This window comes from Podarcis vaucheri (assembly GCF_965113315.1).
Source record: "Podarcis vaucheri genome assembly, chromosome: 9".
Classification (NCBI taxonomy): Eukaryota; Metazoa; Chordata; class Lepidosauria; order Squamata; family Lacertidae; genus Podarcis; species Podarcis vaucheri.
In genome coordinates, this window is record NC_138767.1 from 22,186,773 (window position 1) to 22,208,528 (window position 21,756).

At 41.2% G+C, this 21,756-nt stretch overlaps 1 protein-coding gene across 5 annotated transcripts in view; it reads right to left on the reverse strand.

Annotated features, from left to right (window-relative positions):
* PPP3CA (protein phosphatase 3 catalytic subunit alpha) overlaps nt 1-21,756 on the reverse strand; it is a 183,117-nt gene that overhangs the window by 49,270 nt on the left and 112,091 nt on the right. For all 5 annotated transcript variants that reach the window (XM_082236979.1, XM_082236978.1, XM_082236980.1 and 2 more), the window contains exons 3-4: nt 17,944-18,068; nt 747-858 (exon numbers count right to left, since the gene is read on the reverse strand). In XM_082236979.1, the coding sequence (XP_082093105.1) occupies nt 747-858; nt 17,944-18,068 (237 nt within the window). The remainder of the gene's footprint in view (nt 1-746; nt 859-17,943; nt 18,069-21,756) is intronic.

The window sequence follows — 21,756 nt, forward strand, 5'->3', positions numbered from 1 at the left end:
CAAATGTGGCCACTGTGGATTTTAATGCAGCTCTGAAGACAAAAGGTGCATGTGGTTGTGGAGCAGACAACATGAAAAAAGAGGTTGGTACCCAGGTGAGGAAAGACCGACTGCTGGTAACCCTATCCCCTACTCTGGACCCAAGGGCCAACTATATGTGTAGCTGCCCTATTTAAGTGCACCTCTTTCCTGTTAGTGTAATTTGTTTTAAACTGTTCTTAATATTGAATTTTAAATGGTTGTAACCCACCCTGACCCATCACTGAAATGGTGATGATGATATGGTCCTAAGTTTCTACCTCCAATTCCTAGGTGTGACCTACTGCCCTGTCACATTCTCTAAACTCCCAATGCCTGTCAATTCCTTCTTGCCATCAGATGGCCATCAGACTAACCCTCCAGCGAAACAGGGCCCATGTGCTACCCTGTTTGGATCATGATCACTCTGCTGAAAGACCACAGCGGTTTGGAACAAACACAGGACAGTAGAACTCTATGTTGCAGTCCTGCATCCAGAGCAACAAGGTAAAGTGTCTGGGCAAGGCATGATTGTATGGGCAAGGATTGTACACCAAGGTTATGAGGACTAAGTTGTCTATCATATTGCAGATATTCATGAGCATAATTCCCTTTAAACTGAATGCAGGTTTAAAGATGGCTTTTGTTTACTTGTCTTAACCCTGAATAGACGTTTACCATCTCCAAAAAGAATATTAGAAAAAGAAGTAATTTTGACTCATACTTACATTCTTGTTTAAATGTGAAATACTCTGTTAAATGTCTACATTCATGATTCCCACGCAGTAAAAACAGTGTTTTTGGATAAAGAATTTTCAAGGCCCACAAATACAGCACACACTGTGAAGAAGAAGGAAGGAATGATGCTGATTAAGGATGAAGAGTGCATTCTGTTTTACAAAAGACAACATATATGAAGTGTTTTTTTAAATATTAAAACATTTTCTAATTACAATGCCCGCTCATTCAGAAGCTTACCAAAACTATCAAACATTTTTAATAGCTGTGTGCTGTGTATGTTCTACAGCAAGCTTGGCTTAACTAGTCATCATGATGTTTTAATATTTCTTAATATTAAATAATGTGGACATTTATTTTCACATAATTTGTTCCCACCCCTTTCCCAAGCTCTCTAAAACCCAGGAAAACCATATCAGGAAAAAAATAACCCAACTGGGTAGACAGCACAACACTAATTAGCTAGGAAAGCATATCGTACAATTATCAGCACTGCCTAATAGCTGTTTAAACAGAGCATTTGATTAGCATTTTATGAAAGGAAATTCATCTGCAAAGCTATGTGGAGAAATAAAACAATTTTGTATGATATAAAATCTGTAAGTGATCTACTAAACTCTACTAAAATCTCAGGATTGTGTCCAATGCTGCACTACAACAGGACATTCATCTCCTCTCCGCTCTGCATGCAACCCCAGAATCTGCTCTAGAAGGTCTCCTCCAGGGGCTTGGATGGACACAGAAGAGGAAGAGGAAATTCTGTTGTTTCAGCATGGAAGCAAAGAACCCAACAACATGATTCAATTCTCTAGATGTACAGCAGGCAAAACACAGTTGAAGAGTTGCTTGGCTGCTTTCATTTTTCATTTGTTCTGTTTTCATAATTTACTTCTATATCCATGATGCAGCAGCCTTTTGAGGTGAAGCAATGACCTTAACTGTGGTTTTCCAAGGATTTGTGATTTCAGACAACAGCAAACTTTGCAATAGTGCTGTGCCAAACCTTTGGTGTCTTCCCCATTTGAAGAAGAGATGCCTCACCAGGAGACATTGCAATGAGCTGTACTGCACTGAGCGAGTGAAAGACTTTCTCTAAATGCTTTTGGGATTGAACAAAACCACCTCAGCATGCACACTATAAGCAGGAAATGGAAAAATATAAATTTTCTGTTGAGAAATTTCAACTACCACCTGTCCTTTTCAAAGCAATCTTTGCTTCATTCCAGCAGCCCTTTGAATGGTGTGTGAAAGTTTGGCACAACACCAGCTAGCACAAACTGTTGCTTGACAGCCCCTTCAAAACTATGGTTTGTAAACTAGTGTAAGTTCAGACAATGCTTTGGACACTTTTTATGCAAAGGTGGGATATAAATGTAACAAATACACAAACAACACAAACCATCATTTGGCTTTTTAAAGGTTTCTGTCATCTCGGAATCTGACAAATTATTCCTTTTAACTGCTGACCAAGATGGGCCTTTAAAAAGAATTTGTGATGCTCTTGATAGGCTCTCTCTTGTTTTATCTCACTTATGTTGGAGAGAATCAAAAAATGCTCTTTTAAAGACAACTTTAACTCCTTAAGTAGTGCATGTGTGCCGGGGGGGGGGGGGTGCGGTGAAGAGAAGGGAGGGTGGTAGATAATATTCACCACATATAAACCTCACAAAATTAAATGAGACTTGAGCAGAGGAAAGAGAGGCAAACGTGAACTGGAGAACAGAGAAAGAAAAATGTAACTTTTGAGGTTGCTCTCTTTTAAGCAGCCCTATAGCTACTCTTATTGCCAAGTCATCTCTTCTTTAGATACTTGGAAAAAATGAGGACAAAAGCTTCCCAGAGGCTTTATTTCATGCATGAGATGCTGATTAACAAAAGCTAGCACATTAACCTACAGCACTCCTTCCAGTCCTTTTTTAAAATTCAGAAGAGGGATTGGACATTTCCATAGGTAAAAGAAACATCCAGAAACACAGCATATAACAAACAATTTAGAGAAAGAACAAAAACGCTAGCAGGGGTGAAGACCGTAATAGTGTGGGAAAACCTTCTAACTTTTGAAATGGGGAGGAGGCTTAATTTCAGGATGGCTTCTTAGGAGGCACAATCATGACGATCTGTGCAAGGTAGGGCTGGCGATATCCGGTTTTCAATGTTGTGATATATCACCAGCAAACCATTGTAATACAGTAATATATCATGATGTCTGAAATAAGAAGGGGTGGCTGGGCTGTGGAGGGAGGGAGTGGGCAGGAGGTGAGGCCAGAAAGAGGAAGGAAGTAGGCAGCCTGCTTGCTTGGGATGCAAGACGCAGCCTGCTTAGTTGGGCGCAGGCAGGCAGATGGGCGAGCACATTCTTGGGCTCCCTCTACTGAGGCCATCACTCTTTTTAAAAGCACCACACTTCAGGACAAATTTGATTTACTCCCTGCATCCACCTGGCAACTCTTAAAACTCAGTATGGTACAGAATTCTTAAGGAAATCAGCCCTGAGTGCTCACTGGAAGGACAGATCCTGAAGCTGAGGCTCCAATACTTTGGCCACCTCATGAGAAGAGACGACTCCCTGGAAAAGACCCTGATGTTGGGAAAGATGGAGGGCACAAGGAGAAGGGGACGACGGAGGACGAGATGGTTGGACAGTGTTCTCGAAGCTACCAGCATGAGTTTGACCAAACTGTGGGAGGAAGTGGAAGACAGGAGTGTCTGGTGTGCTCTGGTCCATGGGGTCACAAAGAGTTGGACGTGACAAAACGACTAAACAACAACAACAATGGTACAGAAGCAGGATTTGGCCCTGATGCATTGAGTGTAGCAGACACACTATATCTCCTGCAGAAGTCACGTGGCTTCTTGAGAAAACTAATCAGGTGCCTATACACCTCAGTACATAAAACAGACTAAGCTGTATTCTAAACCCAGTAAGACATACATGGGACAAAGAATGAGGAGCACACACAATGGGGGCAAAGCCTTACATAGTACTAAACTAGCCATTCACAACAGTAAACTGAGTTTAATTCAACAGAAAATGCTTTTTTAGACTGGATACCAACATGCCTGAAGCCCAGGGCCATCACATGACTGCTGGAGATGCAAGCAGCCACAAGCAAACCTCTAACTCGTGTACTATGAAACTGCCCAATAATCCACCCTTTCTGGAAGGAAGTACAGGCTGTTCTGTTTCACTAAATACACAGCAAAGAATTTTAGCTCACAGCTCTGGCTGTGTACACACAATACGTTTAAAGCACATTCAAAGCACATTTTCTCCCCTCGAAGTATTATGGGCATTGTAGTTTGTAAAGGGATGGTGGGGATTGCAATGCTCTGAGGGGTAAACTACAATGCCCAGAATTCTTTGAGGGAGAGAATATTCTTCAAATGTGCTTTAATGGTGTAGAGTGTGCACAGTGCCAGAGCTGTAGGAGCACAAGCAAGTTTCCCAAAGTGGACAGCCATACCTTAAGCATACAAGCGAAACAACACATAGAGCTTAAAGATGCCCTTCGTACGTAACAATGTGTTCGTTGCACCATATAAACTGTCTCCCTGAACTGAAAAGCAGTGATCCCCCCCCCCTTCATTTCTTCTGGTTTGTGTAAGCCTGTCACTACATAGTGAGTCACAGACTTCCTACCACTGAATTGTTCTACTGTCACTCCTCTTCTTATAAGGCTTCACTTTCCAATAAACGAACTAGCCGACATGTGAGACATCCCAGTTGGTCGTTGTTGTTTAAACATAGAAATCCAATGGCTGTTTGCAGGCTCAGACATCTTTCTAACTTGCTCAGACGGGTGCGACACACAATAAGTGATATTACTTTGAGAGAGACATATTTGGCACTGATGCTGCCCCCAACCTTGTCCCCCTCTGTAATATCTATCTCATTTTACCCATACTTTAACATTATCACTATATATACAATTATTATATATACAATAATTACTTTTCCCAACTTTTTATCACTGACTGCCACTGGTGGGCCTGGAGAAACCCAGTGCATAGTATAGTCAGGACTAGATGTTCTGGAACTGAGTGGGAAACCTGACATTTTTGGCAGCAGCCCCTGCTCTTTGCAACATACAGTTCTGCCCTTGTCTTTTGTTCAAGAGATATCTTCGTTATTTCTTGTGCCCATTCACCGTGGCTTCTCATTAATGTGTTGAATCATTTCCTTCATATTCTTCAGTGGGTGTTTTCATTTCTTTTGTGGTTATAGCCTACAACAGTGAAAGGACTTCCATCTGGCTAGCTTTCTTTTCCTTTTTGTCACTGACTAATTGAGTGACCTCAGGCAGGAATCCCATTTTTCCAAGTATCTCAGCATATTTATCCATGTGACAGATTACATATCATAATATTGATTTACCACTCAAAGATGCTATGAGGCTTAATTAAAGTGTTTTGTGTTGATTCAATTGAAGGCTTCTGGAAAATGCACAATATCTTTTATGATGAAGGCTCCACATGGTAATGGTCATTAAATTGTGACCACAACAACTGTAGCATTGTTAAATGCAATCATTTAGAATTTGACATAGCCACCTATTGCTAAGATTTACACTTCTCTTCTATGTCAGAGCAAGTCAACAACTGATGGCAATGAATCCTAATCCACCCCTCCAATTCCCAGAATGCAACCTTCCTTCCATTCTTCTCTTCATACTGTCTGAAACGGTTTCTTAAGCAGTGGAAGGAAATAGTAAATATGAAGAAATGAAGGGTTCCCTTTGTTGCTATCCCAGTCAGTGTTAATTAAGCAGGTGTGTGTGTAGAGACTGACTATGTGCCCTCACTCCCTATAAGCACTTGCCTGGGCTATCTAGAATAAGCACACACAGCTACTGACACACAGTATCTTTGAATTAGTTCAAATAGCGGCCTTATTCTGAAACTGAGTCCAATATGTGGACATCAGGGAGGTTCAAGTGAAGTACAGGCACAACTAGTTTTTGGGAGATGGAGCAGTGTTCCAAGAGATGTTGTCAATTTATTTCTTTAGCAAATGGGATCATGTAAGTTACAGGAAGCTGCCAAGCCAGACACTGGCCCCTGTAGGCCACTATTCTCTACATTAACTGGCAACAACTCTCCCCAAGGATTCAGACAGGGGTGTCTCTCTGCCCTACCTGGAGATGATGATGATGATAATAATTTTATTAATTTTACTCCATCCATCTGGCTGGGTTTCCACAGCCACTTTGGGTGACTTACAGCACATTAAATATTGCAAAACATCAGACATTACAAATTTCCCGATAAATTTCCCTTCAGATGTCTTCTAAAAGTCAGATAGTTGTTTATTTCCTAGACATCTGATGGGAGAGTGTTTCACAGGACGGGTGCCACTACCAAGAAGGCCCTCTGCCTGGTTCCTTGTAACCTCACTTCCCGTAGTGAGGGAACTGCCAGAAGGCCCTTGGAGCTGGACGTCAGTGTCCAGGCTGAACAATGGGGGTAGAGATGCTCCTTCAGATATACTGGGCCGAGGCCCTTTACAGCTTTAAAGGTCAGCACCAACACTTTGAATTGTGCTCGGAAACGTACTGGGAGCCAATGTAGGTCTTTCAGTACTGCTGTTATATGGTCTCGACAGCCACTCCCAGTCACCAGTCTAGCTTCCGCATTCTGGATTAGTTGTAGTTTCTGAGTCACCTTCAAAGGTAGCCCCACATAGAGCACATTGTAGTAGTCCAAGCAGGAGATTACCAGAGCATGCACCAATCTGGTGAGACAGTCTGCGGGCAGATAGGGTCTTAGCCTGCATACCAGATGGAGCTGGTAGACACAGAATTGTCCTGTGCCTCCAGAATGACTTCCTGGCTGCGCACTTGGCCCTTCAGGGGCATAGTTACCCTATTCAGGACCAGGGAGTCTCCCACACCCGCTTGCCCCCTGTCCCCCTAAAACAGTACTTCTGTCTTGTCAGGATTCAACCTCAATCTGTTAGCCGCCATCCATCCTCCAACCACCTCCAGACACTCCAGATGTTGTAGGCTGAACCCAGGACCTCTTTCATGCAAAGCACTTGCTTCATCACTGAACTGTAGCCCTTACTAAAACGTTAAGGAGCAGAACATTTCAATTGGCCTGGGATAGCTCAGTAGCTAAAGCCTGGGACTCTTAATCTTAGGGTTGTGAGTTTGAGCCCCACATTGGGCAAAAGATTCCTGCATTGCATGGGTTTGGACTGGATAACCTTGTGGTCCCTTCCAACTCTATGATTCTATGGTTCAAAGAAAAGGGAACTGTGGTTTTGAGGTTAAATGGTCACATATCTAAAGGATAGACAAAGTAGCTGTCTGCTTCTGCCTGATTTTTTTATATATATACTAATTTGTTATCAGAGAATCACATGAACATGAAAGTTTCTTTTTACCATCTGCTGAATATTTCCCAATTACACTACTGTTTTGTTTTGTCATCTGCATGCTCATTCATCATCTCTAGGCTTCATTACCAAAGCATATACTACCAATTTCTTAACATGACAATATGATAATATTCATACTTGCCATGTTTTCCTTCCAAATGGCTCACCCACCTTGTCTTTGAAGGAATGTCCATTAACCTTACCTTGTCTGAGAAACTGAGGGTATCTTTTTTGCAATTAGGCATGCAGTTAGGATTCATTTGGGTCTGTCAATGACAGGAAATTTCTGCACGGGCCTGATTAGCTCAAATATTTACCCAGAATTCCCGAGATTGACAAAGTCCCCACTTTTCATGGTGTATTTGAGAGGAAGCATGACCAATACTTCTTAGGACCCTGGTACAAGTGTAATGTGACCAGTCTCTTAATCGTGGCTGAGAAATCTGGTGTATGGCATGGAGTTGAAATTGAATTGATTAAAGGCTAACCTTAGTTAGAATGAACCATGAATAGTGCTGGTGTAGCTCAGAGATGCAAAACCTATGGGATGCCTGACATTGCAGGACTACAACTTCTGACCACTGGCCATTCTGGCTGGGGCTGATGGGAGCTGTAATCATTTCAACAACTTCTGGAAGGCCACATACACTGATTCTCACTTGTTATTTTGATACCCACTATCATTCCAGTTACATAAGTGGGTAGATTTAATCCCTAAAGTGACACACTTGTTTTCTATGCGCTGCAAATCTTTCATACAGGGAAGCACTGACATACACAAACTATCATTGAAGGAATGGGTTTCCCAAACCCAAAACTGACTGTGCAGGCAGTTTGAAATGGGCACCAAAATCCCTATTTTTCCTTAGCTAAAATCCATTAACTTGAGCTCTGAGTCAACGTATAAGCAAAAACCCGGCTGTATAAACAAGTGCTCAGAGCCCTCTCCTTTATCAGTTCGTGACAGCAAGGATGACCTTGGCTGTTTCAGTGGAGTAGGGATGACATGTCTAGGTCTTATCTTACATCCTGACACACAGACCTAGTACAGGAACAGTGCCAGAGTGTGTTATCGGAGTTGGTGACCTCTTGTTCCAAGATAAGAGTAGGAACAGGAATACCCTTTTATGGTCAGAAATACAGGAAGGAATAAGAATACCGGAGCAGGAACATATGTGATGTCAACCTGCGTGTATAGGCTGACGTGGTTGGATTCCTGGGGAAGGAGGAAGAGGGTGCCTGGAGGATATATATACTGCATGAAATTTCTCATTTCTTTGGACTTGCTGTGGACACACCATGCAGGTGCCTTTCTGATGTTCCGGAGAGCAGAAATAAAGAACTCTTTCTCTGAACCAAGCCTTGGGGTCATTTGACTTCCTTCCTCCTGTCCAGGAGCAACGCAGACCCAATCGGTGAACTCCAATAAGGCTACACCATTACCCCAGTATGAAATATAGAATCATAGAATTGTAGAGTATGAAGGGACCATGAGAGTCATCTGTTTCAACCCCCTGCAATGCAGGAATCTGTTGCCCAACGTGGAGCTCGAACCCACAACCCTGAGGTTAAGAGTCTCATGCTCTACCGACTGGGCTATCTCAGTCCCAATAAGCATTGCACCAGTCACTCACTGTCAAGCATATCAGATTGGTTAAGGAATGTGCAGGAGTACATGTAGTACTCCACTTTCCAATTACAAGAACAATTAGGAAAATTTGTATTTTTACCTTTTTTCCAGAAATCCCAGGACATTATCTGACTCATAATAGCCAGTGTTTCAACTCAGAGCGTGCCAGAGCACAAATGGAACAGAATGTTGGGCTGTGGGATTTCTGTTTCCCTTTAACACACTTGAAGACTGATGGAAAGGGTTTTTCAGTGGCAAGTGATATATATACTTGTGTTTGTGTGTGTGTGTGTGTTTGCACAATGCAGCCTGTATTTACTAGCCAGTACACAGACAAATTGCTAGTAGCTGTTCTTACACCGTATAGCTCACTATATGAAATTCAAGACACTTCTCCGAACTGTTTTCTGCCTGGAAGTCAGCCTGGAAATTTCTGAACATCAGCCGCTTTCGCAAGGCTTCCAGTAGAGGATCTATGGTGGGAAACTGCATGAAAACACTCTCACTACCAGCTGGCATTTCAAGACTTGAGGTTTTGGATGACTAAGGAATAAGGTCGGGCTGTGCAAATTCGAGGACTTCAAAACTACTTCAGGTTTGGCTCCCATCTTTGTATCTTTCTCCCCTACCAAACATTGCTTTAAAATCCTTTGCCATTTCTTCAAAGACTCAGAAAGCCCGACATTCTTCGTAATTGTGGGATGAACAGGTACAAAGGGAAATGAAAGAGCTGTGCGTGTGTGCATGCACCAACGAAAGCAAGATACAAGATATTCTCCAAATATTTTAGAAGTTGTAATCCGATGGGGATGATAATAAGTCTGATCTGAAGTTAAAGCCCTACTTCTCTCAAAAAGGCAAATGCAGCTATTGGGGGCAGGGGGAGAGACAAACACTCGATCCTCAAAACTCCCTAGAAGCACAAGATATAAAACATTTATATACCGGGCTTCATCCTTTTGGATTTTAGTGTGGAATGTAGCATACAATCAGTACAATAAAATACAGCAACGATAAAAGCTTCTGACAAGACCCTTAAAACCACCATGACATTTGCACAGGTTAATGTGACTGAGTAAATTAGAAGTCACTGAATTGGTCAAGCCCTGATGGACTGTTACTGCTGCCTGAAACCTGTTATGAGTACAGCCTTCTGGTGATTTTAATGTTGTGTTCTTTATTATGCGACTTGACTGCATTTCACATGCGGCCTTGACATTTGCTGTGTAGCTATTGCATGGTGCCCTGGGACGATTCTAACTAATAAACCCAATGAATAACAATTTATTTAATGATTCCACCTGGTGCCAAAAAGATGGAAGTTTTGGTGGCAGGAAGATTTATCTGGGAAGAGCATTCAACAACCAGGGCACCATTGTCAAAAATGTCCTCTCCCTTGAAGCTGAATGGCATACCCTGAAAGGAGACGGCATAGAGCAAAAGACCTTGGAAGAGGATCTAAGAGCACAGGCCAGTTTGCAAGGGCAGTACTATATATATATATATAACCCACATAATTGAACTGGGAGCTTACCAGAGGAAAAACCACTGCGGACAGAGCATTATTGTTCTGCTGGCTAAGCAAATGTTCTCCACGTTTGACAAATGTAGACTCCTCAGCTACACAACTACCTATCTACCAAGAACTCATATATCCCCAACGGCAGCAAGAATGTTACCAGCCCAGAGATGGAAGGAAGGAGAAATTCCAACAAAAGAAGCATGGCAGATGAAACTGATGGAGTATGTGGAGATGGCAAAACTGACCAGGAAGATCTGAAACCAGGAAGATCAAGTATTTTCTAAAGACTGGAGTAAATTTGTAATTTATTTAAAAGACCACCGTAAACAGTTAAAATCTTTGGCAGGGGTGTAATGACACTTGTAATGTGGAATTATTTATGGTAATTATGTTTATATAATAGATGGATAATGGTAAAAGATGCAGCAAATTTAAATTTAAATATGGAACCCATGGAGGGAGGGAAGGAGGACTGGAGGTTCAAAAGAACCTTATATTTTAATGTTTGAAATGGTTATGTTTTATATGTATAAAAGTATCAAAAGCTCAATAAAAAATTACAGAAAAGAAAAAATAACTCTTATATCCCCCTTGTTTTTCTGCTTGCCTGGGATTGTCAGGAAGCAGGTATGCTATAATACAGTGGTGCCCTGCAGGACGAATGCCTCGCAAGACGGAAAACTCGCTAGACGAAAGAGTTTTCCGTTTTGGAGGTGCTTCGCAAAACGAATTTCCTATGGGCTTGCTTCGCAAGACGACAATGTCTTGCGAGTTCCTGCTGGTTCCCCCCTTTTTCTAAGCCGCTAATCAGCTGATCTGATCAGCAGATAAGCCGCTAAAAGCCGCTAATAGCGCTAATCTGCTAATCCGTCAATGGGTTTGCTTCGCAAGACGAAAAAACCGCTAGACGAAGAGAATCACAGAACGGATTCTTTTCGTCTTGCGGGGCACCACTGTACATAGCTAATTAGTACAAATCAGAAGTCCTTGTTTAAGTTTTTGCCACACACTCACCATGTGATCCTGTGAAGGGGGCACCACATCCTAGCCTCATGGCATACAATATTAGAAAAATAATACTCTCCTTTCAGGGCTGTTTGAAGGATGACAGCAACACTGATAAGGCATATGAAGACCACCCAAAAGCACTGTGTTATGTATTATGGGTCACAAGTTGTGCAGGCCAGTAGTAGCACAAATAGGAAGTGCTTCCTTCGTTTCATCATCTTTCTAATCTGTATGCTTTAATCAAGTGTGTCATTATCTAGCTTCCTTCCCACAACCTGCCCACAAGAGGCAGTAAAAAAGAAAACAGAAAAAGTCCTAATAACAAAACTGCAAGATTTGCAAGCCAAATAAACAATAAACAAAACCTAACATCTTCACTTAATGCATGGGAAAGGAGGGCATTTAAAAGTGTGTGTGTGTGTATTTCTTCAAGATTTTATTATGCTGTACAGCATTTATTTATTTCTGCCATGTGTATTTAATAGAAGTTTGAAGTGCTTTATTTTCTTTTCCAATGCATTATTAAATTTCTTCCACCCACCTTGCATAATTTCCAGGCCTTGCTCTTAACAATAGGGACATTTCCTTTATGCACTCTCAACCTGAAAGAAATTATTTGCAGCCTACATGCAAGAATTCCACCCACCATGGAAAAAAAAGAGCTGGAAGGAACTTTCAGTTCAAGCCCTCAAAGAAAATTTGGATAGAGTCTACGTAACATAGCCTCAAACGGCAGAAGGCTAAAACAACGTAAAATTCAACAAGGCTAAGAAGAACCAGTGTGGACCATATGTTTTCTCCCATTCTGTATGCAAGAATGACTTCAATGCATGAGGAGACCCAACTAGATTTAAAGTGGATCACAATTTGAACAGGAGTTAGCAAGTTGAAGAAAGGAAACAGATCAAATTGCATTTCAGGTTTGACTTACAGTGTAGCTTAGTACAAAAGGTGGCAGGAAGGTATGGAGTAGAAAGTTGGGACTTGCCATGTTCTTCTGGTCAGAAGGGAGTAAGGTTAACTCATCTTCAGGAAGAAGGCAGGGCCAATCAGGAAAAAAAGACCATTTATGTCCTTCCTGGAAAGGAGGCACCTTCCAGTTTCACAGCTTGACTTCAGCACAAAAATTGCTTATAAAGAAAAGGCTGTGGCCAGATTAACTACTATTTTATTGATGACAAATGTAAAGAATATGGGGAGATAGGAAGTAGGAATCCAACAGTGTGTCCAACTAAGTCACTTGGAACAGCTAAGATACACAACCTTTGCTGCGCCAGTTCAAAATTTATGATTTTATGGTGTTTTAATGGTTTTTTTAATTGTACTTTTTGGTGTGGTATTTTTCTTAGTGATTTTTTCCCTTGTAAATAAATGATTGTTGAAAGCCAGGGCCATAAATGACCCTGAGAGCAACAAGGTGTGATGGCATGCCGCCAGCAGTCACAGGGACACTGGTGTGTGTGTGTGTGTGTTTTCAATTTAAAAGAGGGAAAGTAGGAAAAGGCCATTTTTCAGAAATGTTAAGTCACAGGGGGAAAAAATGTTTGTGTGTGTGTTTATTAATAAGAAACCCTGCACATCTAAGTGAAAATGGGACAGAGTAAGCTGATGGCGCACTCATTGGAAAGGGGAACAGAATGGGACTAGACTGGTGCACCCATCCATAGCAATTGCTGAGAAGGTTCTGTCCTTGGTACCTGTTAACCATATTGTTATAATGGTGGACCTGATGGCATGGTATGATATCCAGATAGGTTCATTAGGATACATGTGGTCCTTCAAATAGCCTGGCCCCAAACCAAAAAGACCTGTAAAAGTCAAGACCAGTACTTTGAATTTAGCTCAGGAGCAAACAGGTATGTATTGTAAGTTGGGTGTTACATGCGCAAATCGCTTATCCCCACCAGATGTCTGGCATCTGCAATCTGTATCTGATGAAGATTCTTGACTGTTTTCAGAGGCAGCCCCCACACAGAGTCTGGAAGCAACCAGTGTGTGTATGATTGTAGCCAAATCTGCTTTCTTTGGGTGGCTTCCTGCTTTACGGACATTCTCCACAAACTAACTGAAATCATTCCCTGGTACGGCATTTGCTGTCTTGCTGTCTTATCGTAAAGCTTGTTATCTACTATATATACCATCAAACTCTAAACAATGCTACTGCATAGCTAACTATTCTCCATAGTGTTAGCTCCTCCCCAATCTGTATTCTTTGCATTTACCTCTGCTGAATTTCATTCAATTCAGTTCTCCATTTTGTCAAGACAATTTCAAATCCTAATACTACCCTCAAGGGTATTTGCAGTATATCCTCCTTTTATGTCCACTGCAAATTCCCTAAAGTGCACAAGCTTTCTTCCTTTGGTAATGTCGTTATCAAAAGCGTTAAACAGGACTGGATACAGGTGCAGATTGTACAAGGAATATAGCAAGCTCTGGGTACCATGGTGGCTAAGCCTGAAATTGGACAGCATTAGTTTCAAATGAAATTATTCATATAAAGGTCTTTAACAAGTCTAAAACATAACTTATTAGACACTAATTCCTCCCCTATTCCATAACTAAATTTATTATCTTGACTAATGTAGACATTGCCTTTATTTTGGTGGTCAAAAATTTCCACCTTCAGTAGAGATAAGAAGCCAGACATATAATTAACCCAAAGCAATGGCAACAATTTATGCTACAGACAACATTAAAGATCACACATTTTTAATTTCATAATAATAATTGTAATTCTCCCCTGCTGCTGCAAAGTGACAGTTTATAATAATGTAATTTGACTTCGTGCATTCAAAGACAATGCATTGGGTCTATTCAACGCTACTTTGAGGGAGGATAACTTAGTTGGAAACAGCCCATTGTTTCTTGCCAAGTTGAAAGGACATCTTTTAAGAAAAGCATCTGCTAATCTCTTCCTAAAGGATGTCAAGCCATAAGATCTACCGTTTCTCTTCTTAGCGGATCTCATCATTAAAGTAGATTATACTTGCTCCAGAAGATTAATCTGCTATTGAACCTTCCCAAGGGGAATTTCACAAGCCCCTCAAGGAGCCAGCTGGGGTTGTGGGGAGACATTCAAACTCTTTCCTAAGCTGTCAGCTTTTATTGTAAAATCTCTGGCTCTTTTATTTCAAGATTCCACATATAAAGATGTGCTCTTCAATTTTATGTATTGGAAGGTGCAGAAAATACACTAACAGATACAATCCAGTTGCTCAATAAGAAATAAGCCTGTCCTAAACTAAGGAGTGTGCTTGGCACTTATTTTTAACTTTAAAAACAAACTAATATTTTATCAGGACTATTTCATATGTTCAGTTAACTATATTTCTACTATACCCATATTGGCCATGAACCCTTGGCCAAGCATATGCCATGTCTCCACAACAAAGTTTTGACAAGAGGCTTGAATATGAGGCTTTTTAACCTGGTTTAAGGGGTTTGCCCAAACACATTTCCTCCTATTACTGTTCCAATTCCTATGTACTACAATGATCTATCCTTGTTTAAGAGAATTTCCTCAAGATCATCCAGCACAGATTTAAATCCTTAGCTTGCTTTAGCTATTTTTAAGCAAAACATACTCAAGCAAAAGAGGGTGCATAGAAAAAGCATGAGGCTGGTGAAAAGGAGTTCACCGACCAATTTGACAAAATCTCTTTTGACTGGACTCTAGAACTAGGCTGGCACAGTCAGTACAATCAGTAACCACTGGTTTCTGATGTCAGGCAAATTCAGCACTGGCCTGCAAACAATGGATGTGATAGGACTACCCTGACTGATTTTCGTAAAGCCTTAGTGAATGAATCTTGCAATGTTATCTATCATCTATCTATCTATCTATCTATCTATCTATTATCTATCTATCATCTATCTTGCTTTGTACATTTTTATCCTGCTTTTCCTCCAAAGGGCTCAAGGCAGTGCTCAAAGTTTTCCTAAAACTCACAATATCCCTGTGAGACAGGTAAGGTTGGGAGAGAGTGAATGGCCCATGGTCATGCAGCGAACTTCATGGCTGAGTGGCGACTGGAACACCAGTCTCTCCAGACTTAATCCAATACTCCAACCACTCAACAAGAAAAGGGTTTAATCCAATTTCCTCAGAAAGATGTTGGATTTATCACCCTGTGTGCGGAATATGGTTATCTGTCTTGAATATACTTTCAGTATAGACTTCCGGAGGCGGCGCGAAACGGCAATGGCGGTCCTCTTTACGCTGTGAAGAGGGGCTCCGCGGAAAAGGGTCGTCCGCTGCGGCAGAGCGGAGACCCGTTAAGAAAAACCACGGGTAGAGTGAGCCCGTGGTCGTGGGACTCGGCGGGCACCAGGAGCGACCTCGGAAGAGAAATCTTTCTCTACTGCAGCACCCCATCTTTGAAACTCCCCCCGGGGAGTCTCCTTCTCTGGCCATGTTTAGACAGAATTTAAAGACAATTTTTATTTCTTCAGTTCTTCAGAAGAAGACTGGAAAATTCAGGCACTACAGGTCTTAAAAACCTGTGATTTTCATTGTTGTTTTGGATAAGGTCTTTTCAAAGTTTATGTTGTTAGCGGCCCTGGGCACCCTTCATTTAGGAAGGGAAGAATATAAACTTAATAAATTAAACATAAAGCTTTGACAAATGCCCTGAAATAATGGTAGCATTTGCACTTTTCCTCTTCTGTGCTACATCCACTTAATGCTCTTGGATTCTTATATTAGCCATTGGATGTGGATCATGAGGAAAATGATTCTTTGGATAACTATAGTCTAAAAAAGGTTCCATTCTTTGCTAATCAGAGACTAATACACCTAGATTTACACCACCCGAGAACTGCAGCTGATAATGAGGCTAAAATAGTACTCCAAATTATGGGATCAACAAAACTTAATACTTGCAGGCTTTAGTTATGAGCAAAAAAGCAGGAGAGCATTTATGCTTGGTTATCTTAATGTTCTGTCATTTTGCTAAGTGGCCCATTTAGTAAAGCTCACTTAATGAACAGCTTTGTACCTGTGGAATCAAGAGAAACATATCTTTGGACTATATTCTTTCATATTAGTGAGAGGCTAACACTTCCTTTCTTAAGATCTCTAACAATAAGGCACACTGAAATACTGATATCTTGCCGTTTATGGGATGACTCTCATTTCACTACTAAAGAGGTAGATTTTTTTAAAGTCTTCAATACAAATTATAAAGCAGATGATAAAATAAATTTTCTCCTGGCTCCCCTGTTAATCCTATGTTTTCTTTGTAAATTCATTATCCGAAGTCTATCAACTTTTACTGTTCTGTGACCATGATAAAATCTGTCTCTCCCACTAACCACTACAATATGAAGATTTACAATACTGTAACAAATACCATATTTTTTGCACCATAACACTCACTTTTTCCCTCCTAGAAAGTAAGGGGAAATGTCTGTGCGTGCTATGGAGCGAATGCCTACCGGGGGGGGGGGGTCTGCTGCAGTCATGAGCAGAGCATCCATGGTTCCCCTTCCTTCCCTCCTCCGTGGCTCGCGTTGAAACAGCGGCTCCTGTCTGGTTGGCTGCTTTAAACTGTGCTCTCTGTCCCTCTCTCCTCCCCACTCAGCTTGCTAAATAGCAGCAAAACTTTTCAGCTCTCTAAGCTGGGGAGGAGGGAGAGAAGCAGAGCCTGCTTGTTTTAAAGGAGCAAAGCGGGAGAGGAGAGGAGCCTTCACCCCTTATACCCCTCTTCTGCATTATTAGCAGCATCCTTCTCCACACACCTCACGCGTGCTCCTTGTCCCTTGAGTGCTTTTCCTTCCCTCCCCACTTAAAACGTGGTTACAAAGCACAGATTCACATGGATCCTCAGGATTTTTGCATTGGGCTACCCCAAACTCACCGTCAGATCACATGTCTGTGGCCACAGCATGAACCACAGAAATCATACATCCACTGTTTCGTTTAGAATATTTTTTTTCTTGTTTTCCTCCTCTAAAAACTACGTGCGTGTTATGGTCAGGTGCGTGTTATAAAGCAAAAAATACGGTAATTCATCACCCAAGAAGGCTAACATCATGTATTAGTTTTCCCCACTCCTCTCACAGTGCTGGGGACCCTAAGAACTGATTTAGGTGCTTACCAAAAGACTTGGACTAGAATTTTTTAACAGTTTCCATTGAAAGGGAAGCCCTCAAGTTACTTTTGGAAGTCCTCTTTAATTTCAAAAGTAACCACCAAGTTGCATGAAGGGGTTGCTGTTTAAGAAATCCATGCCCAAAGGTGATCAAAATGGTTGCTTACTTCCTCTAATTCCAGGCAAAATACAAAGGTTGTTTTACAGTGCCATGATTAGACATTAACACATTGAAATAGAGTTTCAGGTTTTGAGAAAATAAAATAAAGCAGCTCAAAATTTGGTAAAAGTAATGTTTTCATTATTCAAAATTTTGACAAATGAAATTTAAATAAGTAACTATGGCCAGAAAACATGCACATACTTTGCCTGCAATAATTCAATGGTACATTTCATGTGAAACATTTCTTTACAGAATGTTTGCTACAGTAATATAGCGGTAAGACATGCAACCATGTGTTCACTAGAAAAGAACATTTAAAGGGGGGAGGGGTGAATCAAATAAATCTGGACACAAATTAATTTCATAGCCAAAGTGAGAAATAAAACTTACTTCAATACTGAAGTACCCTCTGTCAACATAGTCCCCTAGAAAAAGGTATCGTGTGTTGGCAGGAGAGCCTCCCACTTCAAAGAGCTTCATCAAGTCAAAGAATTGTCCATGGATGTCCCCGCAAACTGGAAGAGAGAGAGACACAAGTGGAAAGACCAATTTATACAGAACATTATGAACACAGCTATACTTCTAAATCCTTAGGTAAAGGTAAAGGGACCCCTGACCATTAGGTCCAGTCGTGACCGACTCTGGAGTTGCGGCGCTCATCTCACTTTATTGGCCGAGGGAGCCGGCGTACAGCTTCCGGGTCATGTGGCCAGCATGACTAAGCTGCTTCTGGTGAACCAGAGCAGCACATGGAAATGCCGTTTACCTTCCCGCCGGATTGGTACCTATTTATCTACTTGCACTTTGATGTGCTTTAGAACTGCTAGGTTGGCAGGAGCTGGGACCAAGGAACGGGAGCTCACCCTGTCGTGGGGATTCGAACCGCCGACCTTCTGATCGGCAAGTCCTAGGCTCTGTGGTTTAACCCACAGTGCCACCCGCGTCACACAGTGCCACCCACGTCCCAATCCTTACCTAGGGCTTATTGTAATGTTTTAGGGCCTAAACAACTTGCATCAGACCTGTCTAGTGTGGTATTGCCTACAATGGGTGCACTGACATGACCCACCAAACCAGGCTTCCTATGGTTGAGTCTGCAGATGTTGGACTACAACCCCCAATATCCTTAGGGTTGCATGGTCAAGGAATCCGGGGGTCTGGATCTTGTCCGAAGCCCGGAGAGGGGCTAGGGCCATGCCAGGACCCCCCGGGAACCCCAGGGGTGAACACCAGTCAGTATACATTGATGGGAGTTCCCCCTGCTGGTTGTTTACCCTTCCAGGCTTCCTGCAAGGTGGGGCAGGAGCCAGATATAGTTTTGATACCAATGCCTACATAAATACCAGTCACATTTGTGTATTTTAATAAAGTTGTGGCCAAAATTTGCCCATTAACATTTAAACTAAATTCTGTCTCCACTTTCCATGGGGGATGGTTTTTGGGGCTCGAAGCACAAGATCTAGTGTTCTTGAAGGAAGGAGGAAAAACTTTTATCTGTCTACTTTCTTCATGTTATACATAATTCTATGCATAATTCTTCTCGGTACACATGATTTTATATCATGCCACCTCTTTCTCAAACTAAAATGTCCCAATATTGCAAAACCTTTCCTTATAGGGGAGTTGCTCCACTTCCTTCATCATTTTGGGTTGCCCATTTCTGAACCTTTTCCAACTCTACAATGTCCTTCTTGAGTGAGATGACCAGAACTGTACATAGTATTCAAAAAGCGACTGCACTATAGATTTGTATAGCATTATCATGATATCAACAGTTTTATTTTCAATTCCTTTCCTAATGATCCCCAGCACCAAATGATTTTCTCTCAGCTGATGCACACTGGGCTTAAATCTTCATTGAGCTATCATCAACCTTAAGGTCTCTCTCCTGGTCAGTCAGTCACTCACTGACAGTTCAGACCCCCTGAGTGTATATGTGAAATTAATATCCCCCTACATGCATCACTTTACTCTTGTTTACACTGAATTGCATTTGCCATTTTACTGCCTTTTCACTCAGTTTGGAGAGGTCCTTCTGGAGCTCTTTGTAATCCCTTCTAACAATCCTGAACCGTTTTGCATCATTAGCAAACTTGGCCACTTCACTAGTTCACACTTCTTTATTTACGGAGATCATACGCTACTGAGTGATAAATGTCTCAAAATTAGGACTTAGAAGAAAAAAAGCCACTTATTTACAGGGAAAGAAAACTATGGTGTAGTACATGTGCTTTTAACGAGGTTGCACTAAAATTTACCATGCCATACAATACAAACATTACTCATATTTCATTGTCTTTCCCCCCACAGCATTGTAAATGCTACCCTGACTCACTATCTAAAGGAAAACTGCAAATTAGCCTTCTTTCCCCTCCTCTAATCATTAGGAAAGCCCTTGCCTGACAGCTACAAGAAATCAATGCAGCAACTACGGCAATGGGGATGTTCTTGGAGCCCTTACTCACATTGGTTGATATATGAAACCAATGTTACTACTGTTAAAGCAAATTATTCCTTGTTTTTCCTCCTATTCTTCTACATTTAGTAAGTGGCTTGAGGATTTCAAAACACAAAACGCATGCATGTCAACTTTATTCTAATTCTATTGCTCTGAGCTCATTGATGGCCATTTTCATGTTATTTGTCTGCCACAGATTTCCAAGAGTTATATCGCACCTTTGAAAGAATATGTAATAAACACAGCTAAATGAAGGGAAGGAGGAAGTCATGAATATTTGAGGGGGGAAAGTTACTGCATCTTCAGAAACAGCAATCCAAAAAGAAAAACAGCAGTAGTCATATGTAAATTTAAAAACAAGAGTCCTTAAAATGTTGGTTGAAATAAAGCAGTTTTTGCTGTATGAGAGGGTAGGTGCAACCACTGTGTGATAAAAGGGTAGAACACTTGAGACTTTTTCATTTAGATAAAGGTGAGTCAAGGAGGATGACAGAGGTGCGTAAAATTTTGCACGGTGCGGAGGAAGTAAACCGGTAGCTTTTCTCCATGTTTCATAGTACTGGGTCATCTGATGAAACTGAATTGTGGGAAATTCAGGTCAGAAAAAAGAGGACTTCTTCCTAGAGCACATAGTTAAACTATGAAATTCTCTTCCAACAGATATCATAGTGGTCACCAACTTGGATGGTTTTGGAAGGGGATTAGAGAAATTCCTGGAGGGAAAAGCTATCAACTGCCTCTAGTGGATACTACTGAACACCATCTTCTAGCGACCAGCGAAAGATACCTTGCTTGTGGACTTCCCCAGAGGTATCTGGTTGGCCACAAGAAGAAGAATCCCATACTAGATAGGTCTTTCAACAGAAGCCAGCAGGGCCCTTTAGATTTAGAAGGGGCTCAGGACTGTTCTCAGGTAAGCCCACATAAGGAAGAAAACATCAATGAATGAAAATGCATCCATAGTTCACTATATAAAAAGCAATGGCAGATGTATACAGAGATCAGGCAGTCAAGGCAAGCAGGAGAAGGCAGTGGTGCTGGCCTTCAAACTTTAAATATGCAGAGCCAATCTGAACATAGTAAACATCATGAGATGACGTGGGCCTGAAACATAGGCTATTCACTTTGCCAAAGCCACACATTTCAGAGGACAATAGGAAACAGGGAAATTTGTTGTATAACCAATATAACCTTCTTATATTCAGAGACACTGTTTTCAACAAGGGTTACTCCCAGGTAAGCATAGATAGGATTTATGCCTAAATCAAGAATAAGCTTCTGTCCTTTCCTCACTCATAAAACAACTATGTGTTCAAATAATCAAATACAACATTAAATGAATGACATCAAATGCAGAATTAGCTTATAGTGAAAAATAGAACTCCAAATAACCCCCCCTACATACTTTATCCCATCTCCAGTAAAGAGAACCAATAACTAACCCTTGCATTCCAATAAAAAATAATTATTAGACAACTTAATTAAAATGAGTATTTAAAATCTAATGAAATGTCTTAAGATTCTATTTTTTTTATCAAAAGCAATTTCTGTAGCTCCTATTAAGAACATTGCGATTTCTCTGCTCTGCACAATTTAGTTTAATAAAGCCATTAGATCCATTTTACCAGCTTACCTCTCAGTTAATGCAATCAAAATGTATACACAGTACAACTTTATTATGACAGAAAATACATTTTGAGAGAAAGAGGAGGAAAAAATCGGCACAGTAGGAAAGTATCTGAATG